This window comes from Engystomops pustulosus, chromosome 3, assembly GCF_040894005.1.
Source record: "Engystomops pustulosus chromosome 3, aEngPut4.maternal, whole genome shotgun sequence".
NCBI classification, from domain to species: Eukaryota; Metazoa; Chordata; class Amphibia; order Anura; family Leptodactylidae; genus Engystomops; species Engystomops pustulosus.
In genome coordinates, this window is record NC_092413.1 from 11702754 (window position 1) to 11719318 (window position 16565).

General features: G+C 46.3%; 1 protein-coding gene and 1 non-coding gene across 5 annotated transcripts in view; both read left to right on the forward strand.

Annotated features, from left to right (window-relative positions):
- Positions 1-16565, forward strand: part of DNAH14 (dynein axonemal heavy chain 14) — a 153971-nt gene that overhangs the window by 131932 nt on the left and 5474 nt on the right. For 3 of the 4 annotated variants that reach the window (XM_072140043.1, XM_072140045.1, XM_072140046.1), the window contains exons 72-86: positions 134-181; positions 643-852; positions 1822-1928; positions 2046-2202; positions 2403-2613; positions 2684-2786; positions 2866-3087; positions 3493-3690; positions 5467-5666; positions 5790-5971; positions 6569-6765; positions 7090-7202; positions 7435-7583; positions 11734-11873; positions 11963-12109. In XM_072140043.1, the coding sequence (XP_071996144.1) occupies positions 134-181; positions 643-852; positions 1822-1928; positions 2046-2202; positions 2403-2613; positions 2684-2786; positions 2866-3087; positions 3493-3690; positions 5467-5666; positions 5790-5971; positions 6569-6765; positions 7090-7202; positions 7435-7583; positions 11734-11873; positions 11963-12109 (2384 nt within the window). The remainder of the gene's footprint in view (positions 1-133; positions 182-642; positions 853-1821; positions 1929-2045; positions 2203-2402; positions 2614-2683; positions 2787-2865; positions 3088-3492; positions 3691-5466; positions 5667-5789; positions 5972-6568; positions 6766-7089; positions 7203-7434; positions 7584-11733; positions 11874-11962; positions 12110-16565) is intronic. The other variant, XM_072140044.1, reaches the window with a different exon arrangement.
- Positions 5124-5195, forward strand: TRNAA-UGC (transfer RNA alanine (anticodon UGC)). Its single transcript has one exon. It is a non-coding gene; the product is annotated as a tRNA-Ala (tRNA).

Consider the following 16565-nt stretch of genomic DNA (forward strand, 5'->3'; position numbering starts at 1 on the left):
TTCTGGTAACCCCACGTAAAAACACGATTCGGGCCCTTATTAAATGACCCCCAGTGTCTATATAAACCTTGCAGATAGTCGCTGTGACATAGATGGCAATCAGCGATGTGTAACTTATACATTTATCTTTCAGGCCGCAATGAAGCGTCAGAGAAAAGCGACAACAATGAGCAGGATAAAGGTAACGCGGCAGAGCATTTATCACCATTATTGTGTCCTTTTTTCTGTTATGTTGCATTTGATTGATCTGTGCCACTTTAGTAGTGTGTATGTGGTGTACACAATCACGGTCCAGCTCAGCCCCATAGAGGTGCAATGTGATTATTTTTTGTATAGTCCAAATGCAGATGGAACAAAGCGATCAATCTCTGCTGCCCCTAGTGGCAAGGATCAGGATGACAATTCCTCTACACTAGGGTGCTGATAGCGCTGTAGGAGATAAGGCAGACCCCTGTCAAGCAATATTTGTATTCCCCTTTTAGCATGACCCACCCGGGCATGCCCACTAGATAGACAAATTTGCTAGACATTTGCTAATTCTGCCCCACTGTGATATGAATCACCACCCACATCATTGTGCACACAGGTAACAGGCGCCAATCATGTTCCTTAGGATGTGAACGATGGTTTTCTGTGTTGCAGGAGGCGCCACGGATGAGGTCCTGGGCCGTGAGATACCACCGTGGCTTTCAGACACCACGTGGCGGCAGTGCCTGTACATGAGCCGATACATGGAGCCTTTCTCAGATCTGTGCAACTCCTTGTCATCGAATGCTCTGCAATGGAGGGAATTTAGAGAAACCCGAGATCTGTACGATTATCTCGGGAAACAGCACAAAGGCCGCGAGCCAGGTGAGAGATGGAAAGATATAGATACAGATAGATGTAGAATAGAGAGAGACAACCGCTAGATGGCAGCGAGTGAGGGCGAGACCACCGCTAGATGGCAGCGAGTGAGGGCGAGACAACCGCTAGATGGCAGCGAGGGCGAGACAACCGCTAGATGGCAGCGAGTGAGGGCGAGACAACCGCTAGATGGCAGCGAGGGCGAGACAACCGCTAGATGGCAGCGAGGGCGAGACAATTGCTAGATGATGGCGAGGGCGAGACAATTGCTAGATGACAGCGAGGGCGAGACAGCCGCTAGATGACAGCGAGGGCGAGACAACCGCTAGATGACAGCGAGGGCGAGACAATTGCTAGATGATGGTGAGGGCGAGACAACTGCTAGATGGCAGCGAGGGGGAGACAACCGCTAGAGGGCAGCGAGGGCGAGACAACCGCTAGATGACAGCGAGGGCGAGACAATTGCTAGATGATGGTGAGGGCGAGACAATTGCTAGATGATGGTGAGGGCGAGACAACTGCTAGATGATGGTGAGGGCGAGACAACTGCTAGATGGCAGCAAGGGCGAGACAACCGCTAGATGACAGCGAGGGCGAGACAATTGCTAGATGATGGTGAGGGTGAGACAAACGCTAGATGGCAGCGAGGGCGAGACAACCGCTAGATGGCAGCGAGGGCGAGACAACCGCTAGATGGCAGCGAGGGCGAGACAACCGCTAGATGACAGCGAGGGGGAGACAACCGCTAGATGGCAGCGAGGGCGAGACAACCGCGAGATGGCAGCGAGGGCGAGACAACCGCTAGATGACGGCGAGGGCGAGACAACCGCTAGATGGCAGCGAGGGCGAGACAACCGCTAGATGGCAGCGAGGGCGAGACAATTGCTCAGTTAGAATACAGTTTAGAAAGATACAGTCCTTATATTAGAGAGAAAGACAATTGCTAGATAAGCGATTACCCTGTCTATTCCTCAGCAGATGATCACCAGTCCCATCCAGGAGACGCTGCTGACCACGAGACGTCCGGACCTGCTGACAGGTTCCATTGGGAGACGCTGACGTCATTCCAGAAGCTTCTATTGGTACAGTGTTACAGCTTCTTCTATATCCTGTGATTGTTACTATTTTGTGTTTATCGCACATTACAAGTAATAAGAAGACGAGCAGAATATTGATTATTACTGATTTTGATTCTTCAGATAAAACTTCTGCGTCCCGAATGTCTGATCAGCGCGATCCAAAAATTTATATTGGAGCAGATGGGAGCAGAATACGTCCACAGCCGCCCCATTAATATGAAGCAGGCGCTGGAGGAGTCCAGCCCGTCCACCCCCATCATATTCCTCCTCTCTGCTGGTGAGCGGCTTGTCTATTGGAGCTACTCTTTGTATAAGGATCAGGCGGCTTCTATGTTCTGCCCCCCCCATGCTTTACACTGTAGCTCTTCTCCATTAGGTGAAACCCAACTTGTACTACACAGTATTAATGTTCTCATCATTTGCTGCAGATTGTGGTGTGATTAGAGACTCTCTAAGGCTCCTCTTATTCTTCTATAGGTAGTGACCCCACGGGTCAGCTGGAGCGCCTCGCTCTGGAGGTCCATGGCAGCACCTTACACCTGGACATGATCTCCCTGGGTCGGGGTCAGGGGGTGAAGGCAGAAGAGATTATTACCAAGGCCAGAAGACTGAAGGGGCATTGGGTCTTCCTCCAGAACTGCCACCTCGCTGCCTCGTTTATGCCCAGGCTCAGAGAAATCGTGGACGGGTAAGATCAGATGCCGCCAGTAACCATGTGACAAGTCTCAGCCGTCACGTGATCATGGGGTTTATTTTAGATTCGAGCAGCAGGACGGGTCCATGGATCCGCACTTCAGGCTGTGGCTCAGCTCCAAGCCCGATGAATCCTTCCCAGTTTCCATCCTGCAGAAGGGTTTGAAGGTGAGAAACGTTACATGGTGACCCCTAGTAGATGTACAGTCCTGGTATTTCTAGAAGTGTCTTCCATCTTTCCCCATAGATGGCAGTGGAGCCCCCTGTGGGCCTAAAGGGGAAATTGCTAGAGACGTTTGACAGCAGCGGGTTGATCACAGAGAAGATCTTCCATAAGGAAGACGGGCGACCGCTCTGGAAGAGGCTCCTGTTCAGTCTGTGCCTGTTCCACGCTGTGATAAATGAGAGAAGGAAATATGGCGCCCTGGGGTGGAACATCCCCTATGACTTCACCATCTCGGACCTGGAGGTTGGTTTGGTAGAGATGGATCACATTTAAGGAGTCTGCACCCGTGAGATTTGATTCTGGTGTGTAACGTGACAACACATCGCACGGGCTGAGAAAAAAAACATGGCCGATTTTCTTCTGAACAGCGCCCCACCTGTCCATAGGTTGTGTCTGGTATTGCAGCTTGTGATTGCACTTCATCTGTAGGTTTTGTACATCTAGTGTAAAGTAGACGTCTTACCTCTGCTCCTTACTTGTAAGATCTCTCCCATCAGTGTAAGCTGCAATGTAAAATACAGTGACACAAAGTTATGATAACTGCATTATGTCCCATCAGCTCTATCTAGTAACAGCGCCACCTAGTGGACAGATTACCTGAAGTGTCCACAGTTTCCTGCATACAGTGTAATCCTGTTGTGTGTCCAGGTCTCGGTGCAGATGTTGGATACACTCACAGATAATCACAGAGAGATCCCGTGGACGGCCCTCCATTATCTAACAGGCGAGGTGGTGTACGGAGGCCGAGTGACCGACTTCTGGGACCGGCGCTGCTTGCTGAGCATCCTGGACAATTTCTACTCCCCCGCTCTGCTGCAGGATGACTACTTTTTCTCTGCTGACCAGGTGAGGGCACAATAACTAACTGTGGCAGGGGAGAAGTCAAAAAGAATCTCACGAACGTCCCTCTGTTCCAGCACTGCTGGTCTTGGTCTCCAGCAATGTGATAACCATTTTTTATTTGAGCACCCAGCCAATCATAGAGCTGTAGGAATGATACAAAGACTTGTGATTGGCTGAGTGGTTACATGGCGCTGGGAGTGACCTCATCACTTCTGGTCAGGAGGGGACCAGACTGGCTGCACTGGAACAGAGGAACTTTAGAAGGCGAATTAAACCTTTATTTTCTTTGGCTACTCGGTCAGGTACAGTATATAAAATGTAATTTTTTTCCCCTTTTGTGATCAGACTGTTCTATATATAATAAGGGTCCACGGAAGGAAACAAAGAGTTGTCTTTCAATATTTCGTATTAGGTGATTTTAGATTTTTATGAAATCTATCAACAAAATCCATCCTGATAAACCAGGCACATTACCCATAAATCCAGGCACCGGGACTCTTATATGTGTTATCCATGGCCTCATTGCTTTAATCAACTTTTATTAGCAATATGCTAATTGCTTATTGACATGCTAGTGGTTCCCTCCGTGCTGCAGATTCCCAGACTGTTATACTGTCTGCCTCTCTCTGCATCAGAGGATGTTTCAGTACACATTGGGAGGGGGGAAATGTCCCTGTCTTTGAGGTGCTTCAGCCCTTAAAGCTCGAACACCGAGGGGCTCTGGTAACACCCTCCAGAGCTCTTCAAGCTCGTTAGCATAATTGTAAAAGTTGATTTTAGAAGAAAGGAGGTCATAGATAACAAATATAAGAAGATACCACAGTCCCGGTGCCTGGATCTATGAGCAATGTTCCAGATTTATCATGATGGACTTTGATGTGAGATTTCCTTTAAAGATCTATTACTAGTACACCAGATTATAAATCCATATATATATAAATATATTATGTACACGCAACAAAAAAAACACTCTGCAGCACAGTGTCATAGAACCCCTAAAAAGAGGGGGTGCATAAAGTCCAAAAAAAAAGCAGAGCAGCTCTCCAAGTCCCAAATAGTGAAAAGAAGGAAGGGTTTTTTTCCAAAACAGGCGACGTTGCTTGAGAAAGGTGGTAACACACCAAAATGTCACCTGTGTTGTTATAAAACCCTTCCTTCTTTTCACCAGTGCTGCTTCATTTTTTGGACTTGGATATAGATGGATAGATAGAGCTCTCTATCATAAAATGCAGCTCGTTAGAACTGTGCAAAATCACTGAATTAAGATAAAATACAACATCCAGAATGCAACAAATATGTAAAAAAAAAAAATCTGCAGAATTGCAAAGAGTTAAATCAGAAGACAATACGATTCCCTCCAGGACACAATGTTGCCGGGTGCAGCGTCGGCCGCACATCACAGATCACTTCCTGTCTGCTCCCAGCTCTCACCAGTAGGGGATGTAGCTCAGTGGTAGAGCGCATGCTTTGCATGTATGAGGCCCCGGGTTCAATCCCCGGCATCTCCACTTCTTTTTGTTTTCTATTTTTTTTTAATTTGTTAATTTTATTCAAGTGCAAAATAAATCAAATATATGTAAACCATGAATATCAGTCAGGAGACATCCCTCTAATCCACATATTCCAGATAATTGGACATGTCTATACATTTACATAATTAGAGGCGTTTCCTTTTGGTGAATGTCCCCATTATATTGGATTCCTATATCTAGGGGATTACGGAGTTCTCATATAGATTGTTCATAAGTGACTGACACAGTCTGTGTGTTTGTGTCTCAGGTTTATCGTCCATTGTCTGATGACGCCACGTTACAGGACTGCAGGGATTATGTGACTTCTCTCCCGGACACTGACAACCCTGAAATCTTCGGCATGCACCCCAATGCTGAGAGAGCGTACCTGACATCCCAGGGCCAGGCCTTCCTGGACACCGTAGTGAGGATGCAGTCCAGGATCAGCGCCGATCACACCGCACACAGGTAGGTAGTCACAGCGGAGGCCGATGGGCGTTATAGATTGTTACTAATGTATCTGAAAAACAAACCAAAACACAACAATCCTGATAAAAATGTTGACTTTTTACAATGTGCGATGCTCTGCAGAGGTGAATACAGTCAGGATGAGATGGTCCAGGATGTGATCACCAATATCCTTACCAAGCTGCCATTGGCTGTGGAAGGGAAGACGTCTCAGGGACCCCCCGCAGCCGAATCTCCCGACCAGAGGACGCTCGCCAACCTCCTGACTGACCCCACGTGGGAAACACTTGTGAAAGAAACCAAAGGTATCGAGTCAATGTCTCTATATAATGACCCCCCCCCCCTCTCCATCATATTACAAGATGCATTTTGTGTTGCAAAAATTATAAAACAGCAACAAAAGCAAATATTCTAATACTAGGTACAAAGTGCTGAGTTATCTCAAGTAGAGGCGACCTTTATGTGGACACCTAATGTCCATCCTTACCGTGTTCACCTCTGAGGGGTGACCGGACCCATCCATTCTGTTATGTCTTATACATTTCCATTGACATGACCGTTCATTGCCAGTGATGATCTTCCTCGGTTTTCATCAGTGAGTAGGTGACATCTTACACGTGTGATAGTAGAAGATCTAGAGTCGTAACGAGTCTGGGAAAAAAAATTTGCTGAATTTATAGAAAGATTTATAGAAAAATCGGATTATTTACATGTGTAGCAACACTGACACCTAGTGGACTGTCCCTGACTCAACAACTAAGTGGAAAAAAAAAAAAAATTCCAGCCCAGGATACATATCAGCTGGGATTTGTCCTGGTGCATAAGGCTAAGGGTGTGTCCATATAATAATAAGTTTTCACTGTACTATGACACTTGATTACGTCATGTGCTTCTATTTGCAGGTTACGACCCCCTGATCACTTCCGCGTTACTCACCGTCCTGCACCAGGAGATCCACAGGTTCAACCACCTGCTGTCCGTCATCCACGTCTCCCTGCGTGCCGTGCAGCAAGCCATCAGGGGGGAGGTCATCCTGAATAAAGGGTTAGAGGACGTCTACAGCTCTCTGGCCAACCTCAAAGTGCCCCCGCTGTGGCAGGTGAGTGGCCCACTTACAGGGGGTGTACACATTTATTCTATGCAGCTGCTACAATAATAAAGCAGTCCGCAAACGACTCGGGCAAAACATGGCGACAAATCCCATCCAGCCAACATATAAGGTACTACCACACCCAACGTCCACAAATCCTCCAATGATGGGACACATCCAAGGTCATTAGATGAGAAACTGATTACCCACCATTGGATCCCCCCCATGTAGTAGACAAATCAGGATCAGACGCTTGGTCACAGGCAGCACAGTTATTATACAATGTTATTCCTATTCACACTACGCTGTAACGTGACGTATTCTGTGTTTCAGCAATCCTCCTATGAATCGTGTAAGCTCCTGGGGTCATGGGTCGAGGACCTTGGGAAGCGGCTGGAATTTTTTGCATCCTGGTCTAGACAAGTGATGACGTGTGCACAGGAGAGGTGAGAGGAGGATAATACTGAGCAGATTCTCATCCATCAATAGGATAGGACTAGAACCATGTACACAATGTATCTCTGTATACAGTGTAGTGGTTACTGCAGAGGTGAAGAGTCGGCTATTAGTCTGGATCTAGGAGAAACACCTCAGCCTTATACATGACTGCATCTCCTAGACTTGGTGTTGTGGACAGTATCAGACTCTTCGGTTTACTTTCCTATTCCCCTCCTTTAGGTTTGGGGACCGATTGGGTCTTAAGAACAAAACATATAAATATTCTAGACCCAATTCTTCTGAAACAACAGAGAACCTTGGAGCTACCAGCGCCCAGCTCAGAGCAGAACCGAGCAGCTTCTGGATCCCAGCATTCTTCTTCCCACAAGGTGAGACGACGTCAGACACTCTCAGGCGGCCGCGGTGGCAGATTCTCTCCTGCTTATGAATTTGGGTTTATCCCCCTTTGATTTTAATAAAACTAGAAATTCCACAAATGGAAGTCCCTTCACACAAGATAATGGAATTATTAGTATAGTCTTTCTTTTCTGTGCGATTTGGTATCATATCTTGATAGAGCTCAATTTTTCTGTTTAGTAAAAAGTCTTCCTTCCTAATGCCACCACTAGGGGGAGCTCACTGTGTACAGATATACAGGGTGTAACAATAGGGATGGGACGGTGGAATATCTCGCAAAATACATTTCGGATCAAAAAATTAAAAACTATTTTTTTTTAAAATCGTTACAATGATACCAAAATCAATCCCCTACCCCCACCCCCTGGCTGTAGGGCAGGGTACAGCTTCAAAATCTTAAATGGGAACCTCCATGGTTTATTGCAAATTACATTGATTCAATCTAGATTCTAGTCATTTTCATTGACTGTAATCGCTGAAGATCAAAATGGGCAAAACATTGTTCAACAATCGGGATATTTTGAGAAAAACACATTGGATCCAAAAACAAAAAAGGGACAATTATTTCAAAAAAATCTATAGAATCAATGATTCTAAAGTTGACCCTTTATTTGAAACTGAATCAGTTTCTGTAGTTTCTGTAGAAACTATATTCAGTGTAACCCAGTCACAAATACGTGGATGGTGTAATGTGAGTCCCCTCCTATCACACATCGGGGGCTGGTGTAATGCGAGTCCCCGCCTCTCACACATCGGGGGCTGGTGTAATGTGAGTCCCCTCCTATCACACATCAGGGGCTGGTGTAATGCGAGTCCCCGCTTCTCACACATCGGGGGCTGGTGTAATGTGAGTCCCTGCCTCTTATACATCGGGGGCTGGTGTAATGGGAGTCCCCGCCTCTTATACATCGGGGGCTGGTGTAATGCGAGTCCTCGCCTCTCACACATCGGGGGCTGGTGTAATGTGAGTCCCCGCCTCTCACACATCGGGGGCCGGTGTAATGCGAGTCCCCACCTCTCACACATCATGGTCCGGTGTAATGTGAGTCCCCTCCTCTCACACATCGGGGGCTGGTGTAATGTGATTCCCTGCCTCTCACACATCGGGGGCTGGTGTAATGTGAGTCCCCGCCTCTCACACATCGGGGGCTGGTGTAATGTGAGCCCCCGCCTCTCACACATCGGGGGCTGGTGTAATGTGAGTCCCGGCCTCTCACACATCGGGGGCTGGTGTAATGTGAGTCCCGGCCTCTCACACATCGGGGGCTGGTGTAATGTGAGTCCCCGCCTCTCACACATCGGGGGCTGGTGTAATGTGAGTCCCGGCCTCTCACACATCGGGGGCTGGTGTAATGTGAGTCCCCGCCTCTCACACATCGGGGGCTGGTGTAATGTGAGTCCCCGCCTCTCACACATCGAGGGCTGGTGTAATGTGAGTCCCCTCCTTCATAGTGATGGTATTAAATATTCCAGGTCGTGTACAGGGAAGCGGAAAAAAATTCCAAATGCAGTGGAATTGGTGGAAAAAACTAATTTGTGCTATTTTCTTGTGGGCTCATCACAGGGATAACACATTTATATAGGTTTTTCATGTTTTAATATATTTTAACCGGTTCACGACCGCCCGCCGTGTATTCACGGCGGCAGTCGCGTTCCGATGCATGGAGAGGTCTCGGTCATAGCCGGTAAGTCTCTGCTGCATATTGCAGCAAAGGCTTACCGGTAACACCTGCGATCGGTGCCGGCACCGATCGCGGGTGTTTTCTTGCTGATCGCCGCCGGCATCTTGCTGATGCTCCGCCATCTTTCTGAGGATCGCCGCTCCCCATTCATTACAATGTGCTATCAGCACATTGTAATGTATGAGGAGTAAAATCCCCATATACTGCCATACTGTAGTATGGCAGTATATGATAGGATCGATCAGACAACCTAGGGTTAAAGTACCCTAGGGAGACTGAAAAATAGTAAAAGTAAAAATAAAAAAAAAGTTAAAAAAAAAAATTATAATAAAAAAACCTAAAAATTCAAATCACCCCCCTTTCCCTAGAACCGATATAAATAAACAGTAAAATCATAAACACATTGGGTATCGACGCGTCCGAAAATGCCCGATCTATCAAAATATGATAACGGTTTTTCACTGCGTTTAACCCCGTAACAGAAAATCACGTCCAAAGTCAAAACTGGCACTTTTTTGCCATTTAAAAAAAAATTTAAAATTCTATAAAAAGTGATCAAAAGGTCGTACAATCCTAAAAATAATATCATTGAAAACATCATCAAAAGTCGCAAAAGATGACACCACCATCAACTCCGTACAACGAAGTATGGAAAAGTTATAAGCACAAGAAGACGGCAAAATAAAAAAAAACATTTTGTTCATGAGGTTTTAATTTTTGTAAATGTATGAAAACATTATAAAACCTATACAAATTTGGTATCTCTGTGATCGTACCGACCCAAAGAATAAAGTAGACATGTCATTTGTGGCGTGAAGTGAAAGCCGTAATATCCAAGCCCACAAGAATACGACACAAATGCGTTTTTTCACCATTTTCACTGCATTTGGAATTTTTTTCCCGCTTCCCAATACATGGCATGGAATATTCAACGCGCTCACTATGAAGTGCAATTTGTTGCGCAAAAAACGAGCCGTCACACAGCTTTTTACGTGTAAAAATAAAAAAGTTATAGATTTTTGAAGGTGGGGAGTGAAAAATGGAAATGAAAAAACGGGAAAGGGCCCGGTCCTTAACCGGTTAAAAATGAAAAAATTCTGTACTTAAAAAAAAAAATTCTTCATTTTGCGCTAATAACTTTTTTATACTTCGGTGTTCGGAGCTGTGGGTGGTGTCCATGTAGCATGGACTGTACGGATTTTTGATCACTTATTACATTTTTTAAATATGTTGAAAAATGGTGTAAATGTGGCATTTTGGGCGCTATTTTCTGTTGCGGGTTTATAAGCTGGGAATAACCATTATTATATTTTTAGACATTTTGGGATGCAGCGATAACCAAAATGCTTATGATTTTTACTGTTTATTTTTCCATCAGTTCTAGGAAAGGAGGGGGTGATTTGAATTTTTATGGGTTTTTTATTTTTTTACTATTTTTCAGACCCCATAGGGTACTGCAACTCTAGGTTGTCTGATTGATCCTATAATATTCTGCCATACTACCGTATGGCATTATAATGGGGATTTTACTGATCATGTATTACAATGTGCCACTGGCACATTGTAACGAATTATCAGAAGCTATACAGTCTAGGGCCTTACAAAAGACCTAAGGCTGTTATGGTGACAGAACGTTACTCTCCGATGATGTCAAAAGGGAGCGACAATCGAAGCCAAAATGGCAAGCACAGGTGTTACCAGTGGAAGTTTACTGCAATATGCAGCAAACACCAACCTTGTATGGAGAGGGCTTGGCCCGTGAGCCCTCTCCATGCAGCCGCGTCACATATCGGTAAGGGGTTAAAAGAAATCTTTTATCAGAATCCATCATGATAAACCAGGGACATTACTCATAGATCCAGACACTGGGACTGTGGTATCTTCTATTTGTTATCCCTGGTCTCCTTCCTTCTAAAATCAATGCTAATGAGGGTGTAGCTTCACAGGCTGTTACACCCCCCCCCCCCTCCCCCTCCCCAATCTCACACAGTCAAGGAGGTGGGTAGTGCTCCTGCACAGTGTAACAGCCTGTGAAACTAAAGAGACTCTGGCAATACACAGAGTGTCATTGTAGCTCATTAGCATTATTTTAAAAGTTGATTTTAGAAGGAAGGAGGCCATGGATAACAATTATAAGAAGATACCACAGTCCCGGTGCCTGGATCTATGAGTAAGTAAGAAAAAGTCAAATATGCAAGAAGTCTCAAAATTTCTTCCTACAGATGTTGGTATTTCCTTGTGGAGAGGATTTTGGTTTGGCCATTATCCTCACATTTCTTGGCTCCAATAGTAGGTGTCATTTATTATCTTTGAGGAGAATAATTTAGTACACTGCTTTCCAAGGAACATTCCCTGTTCTTTTGGACTCCCTGCCACAATTAGACGTCACCCAGGAAAAATAAAAGGCGCCCCAGCATATATTTTTTCCATTTTCTTACAGGTTTCCTCACAGCTGTACTACAGAACCAGGCCCGGATGACAAGTGTGTCTGTGGATTCACTCACCTTCACACACAAAGTGCTGCCTATAACAAGTAACAAGCAGAGCGCAGAGGAAAGCATCAGAGACGCGGCTTTTCACGTGAGTATCAGGCGGTGTCTGGTCTGGTGCAGTACTCTGTGTATTCAGCCTCATGCAGTCTTCTCATATACATGCTGCATCTCTACCAGGAAGCATCTCCACCTCCAGAAGGGGTTCTGGTCTTTGGATTGTACCTAGACAGTGCCCAGTGGAACCCGGATACACAGGTCCTGGAGGAATGTGAAGAACAGGATAGATTTTACCCACTGCCTCACATCCAATTTATTCCACACAAGGTAGGTGCAAAAAACAAACAAACAACTTCACTGAATATTTGCAGTCAATTGTTCTTATCGTATTCTCAGAGCAAAAGTCTGACATCCAGCATCACAAGAGGCATGTGCCATCTAGTGGTGCCATCGCAAATTACAAATCTCATCCATTATGCTGCTTATTAGTTAAAGGGAATGTGCAAGCTCCCAGGTCATTTATAAACTGAACATATTGGGGCATATTAATCATAGTGGGGTCTCAGGTTCGTCTATTTTTGCGCCTGGTTTGTTCATTTTTTTGGCTCCTGATCTATGATGGATCTAGTTCTGCCTTAGTAAATGCACTTTGGAATTGTCTCATGTCCCATTCATTTGCCCCTAATTTTGCATCAAATTTGTCTCTAATTTTTACCCTACAAAGTTAATCTCATTTGAGACAAATAATGGAACCAGATAGAAAAAATGTGACAGAATGTTCAGGGCTTCATCTCTGCACATAAAGTCTCAGCTTGTACAATGTCCGGACCTCATTGTGATGTAACTGCAGGGACTAAAAGTTACAGAGATGGAAAAAAAAATAAAAATTCTTGCTGAAATGAGTCTTTTCCTTTTTTATTATAATGTCCAGGAAATGGAGACTGATAATATTCTCAGATCTGTACAATAAGACAATAATCACTCCCAGAGATGATCCCATAGAAAGTGATGAAGTCGTTACTGTGACTGAAGGATTTTTTTTTTTTTAAAAGTATTTATTTTTGCAAATTTTTGGAAAATTTTTTTTTAACAATTGCAATAAACAAACCAAAGAACAAGATTGTCTGTTACATACTTTCTTCCCCACAATACAGAATAATTGAATAGCATCCGTGGTAATGAACAGGATCTTATTGCGTTTCAATATTAGCTAAGGGATATACCGCGATAAGTGACAGCAGATATTGTAACCAGACATCTTGATACAACACAAATAACTATTGACACATAGACAATCAGTCACACACACACACACACACACACCAGCACGCTCAGTCTCCGTCATCATGGAGAGGAGTATATCTCACACGTGATCATAGGGCAGTATGGGGAGTCTCGCACCATCTGGACCAGATGCGGTCAAACTTCTGGGGACACTTCCTGTTGACATACAGGGACCGGTAGTGGGGAATGACGCTGTTAATAAGTAATATCCATCTTTTTAATGGAGGGGGCTCCTGGTCCTTCCAGGTCATCACCACCACTTTTCGGGCGTAGTATAATACAAACCTAAAGAAAATTTTGTCATAGTGGCCATTGATGACTTCATTTATGATGCCGAGGAGACACACAGAGGGAGACAGTAATCGTGGGAAATCAAAGTGTACATTTAGGAACTCCAGCACTTCGGACCAGAAGACAAGAACCCTAGGGCAGGACCAGACACAATGCAGGAAGGATCCGACTTCAGCCTGACAGCGAAAGCAAAGATCATTGGGCATTGCTCCCATGCGGAATAGTCTAGCAGGGGTGAAGTATACTCGATGGAGGAATTTAGATTGGATCAGGAAGTCCCTCGCACTCACTACAGATGTGAAGTAGGACAGTTCGACCTCCCTCCAGTCATCATCCGACAGGTCAGGGATATCCTGTCTCCAGCGTTCACAGGCTCTATCAAACGGTCTGGACTTTTGCTCTTGTAGGAGAGCATAGCACTGAGTGAGTGGCTTAGGGAGGTCCGGGGTACTCATCAGAGTCTCTAGTTTGGAGAATTTCACTGTCAGGCCGAAGGAGCCGAATTGGGCTTTGAATGCGTGTCGCAATTGCGTGTAATGGAAGCTGGCCGTATCGGGTACAGTATGTCTCTCCCTTATCTCGTTAAAGCTGAGTAATTCTGCTTCCGGGGATAAGAGCTGACCTACAAATTTCACCCCCGCCGCCCCCCACATTGTCCAGCCCGGGAGGGAGAGGAAGTGAGAGAGCCACGGATTGAGCCACAATGGAGTCCTAGGCGAGAGAGGGGGGGGGCCGTTTAGCTCTACCAGGGATTGTGCCCTACGCCAGCACACCGCTACCGTACGTAGGGGGAGTGGGGTATCAGATGGGGACTTATACCTGTACAGCCAGTTTGTAAGGGCCTCGTAGGAACCGACCAGGGCACCAGCCAGTGCAGTAGCTGCATTACCCATGTCTATATCTATCCACCACTGGGCATATACTAGCTGGGAAGCCAGGTAATAAAGATACAGATCTGGGGCAGCCAGTCCACCCCTAGACTTGGGAGCCTGAAGCAGCGCTAAACTGAATCGCGGGGCGCTACTCTGCCAGTAGAAGGACCTGAGAATGCCGTCTAAGCGTTTGAACAGACTCTTAGGGAGCAGTATAGGACAAGCATGAAAAAGGTATAGAAATTTGGGGAGGAAGATCATTTTGAATATATTGATACGCCCGTATAGGGACAAGGGGAGAGTGGACCAGGCTTTTAGGCGCGATTCCGTTGCAGCTATCAGGGGTGTGATGTTTAGCTCTGTATATGCCTGGACCTTGCGTGACACCTGGACTCCCAGATATTTAAAGGTGGACACCACCTGGACTGGGACGGGAAGGGCGCGTACCCCTATATCTGATAAGGGAAAGAGGGCCGATTTGTCCCAATTAACCCGGAGACCTGAGAACCCCCCATAGCATTCTATCAGGGACAGAAGGGATTCCAGAGAGGGGCCCACATCCCCAAGATATACAAGTGTATCATCAGCATAGAGAGATACCTTTTCAATGATAGAACCTCTAGCAATGCCCTTAATGCTATCAGAGTGACGGATCGCCACAGCAAGGGGCTCAATGGCAAGTGCGAAGAGGAGGGGAGATAGTGGGCAACCCTGTCTAGTGCCCCTGGCCATAGGGAGAGTAGGTGAGATATTAAGATTGGTCCTTACCCTAGCCCTAGGGTCGTTATACAATAACCTAACCAATGCTGTGAAGCGAGGGCCAATACCCAGCCTGGGCAGGAGGGTCCACAAATAGGGCCACTCCACAGAATCAAACGCCTTGCAATTATCTAAGGATAATATAAACCCAGGGTCTGAAGACTTCTCTGCCTCTGCTACATTCAGGTGTAGTCTTTGAATATTTATGTCAGTACCCCTCCCTGGCATAAAGCCTGTCTGGTCTGGGTGCACCAAGGATAATATTACTTTATTAAGCCTTGTTGCCAGAATTTTTGCTAGTATTTTGACATCTGAGTTTAGGAGGGAAATTGGACGGTATGAGTCGGGATGCAGAGGGTCCTTACCAGGCTTGGGAATAACTACAATAAGGGCCTCTCGCATGGAGTCAGGAAGGGAACCGCTGTCGAGCGCATCGGAATACAGGCTAAGGAGATGGGGGACCAGAGTCTCACAGTTATCCCTATACCACTCACCTCCCAGCCCATCAAGTCCAGGTGTCTTACCGGGGGGCAATGATTGGATGGCCAGTTCCACCTCCTCCGCCGAGAGCGGGGCATCAAGCTCCAATGACTGTGCCGGTGTGAGCCTCCAAAGTGGAAGACTGTCAAGGAATCTGGAAATCTCGACGGAGGAGGCGGACAATCTGGAGCTGTAAAGAGAAGAGTAGAATTCGTGAAAAACCATGTTTATGGCCCGGGGTTCTGTGTTCAAGGCTCCGTTACTGTCAAGGATAGATGGAACGGATGCACACGGACGTTCAGCCCGCAAGAGATATGCAAGCAGCTTCCCATTTTTATCTCCGAATTCAAAGATGGACGCTTCCCTGGCTTGCAGGCGCTTGCTGGTGCGCTCCTTCACTACAGCTAGATGGTTCCTCTGCGCTTGGGCCCAAGTCTTTTTATTCCCCGGAGTAGGTTTCTCTAGATATTCCTTTTCTGCAGTCACCAGTGCAGCGGTCAGCCTCTCCTCCTGCGCATTTAATAACTTCCTATGGCCAGCTACACCTGACATGAATGCTCCCCGCACTGAGGACTTGTACGAGTCCCAGACTAGAAGAGGATCAGGATGGGTTGAGTGTACATCCCAGAACTCGCCATGCGCTGCCCTAACAGTACTCTGGACCGCTGGGGATAGGAGCCAGGCCGGGTGCAGGCGCCATAAGCGGGAGTCGCTGGGGGGGCCTATAAGGAGACTGATAAGCAAGGCGGAATGGTCAGATGCACTGCGCGGGCAATAGGATACTTGATCAACATGCTGCATCATATCAGGGGAGACAAAGGCCAGATCAATCCGAGAGAAGCTCTTGTGCACAGAGGAATAGAATGAATATTCTCTCTCTTGAGGATGTTTACTACGCCAAACATCGGCGAGGTCTAGAGAAGTGAGCCACTCATTCAGACGGACCGAGCCTGTGTCTAGGCCGCTTGTGCGATCCAGGGAGGGATTAGGGACTGCATTGAAGTCACCAATGCAGAGGATCGGACTAGGAGGCATAGAAGCAAGTTTACCGGAGATTAGGTGCAATACAGCTGGATCAAAGGGAGGTGGGACATAGA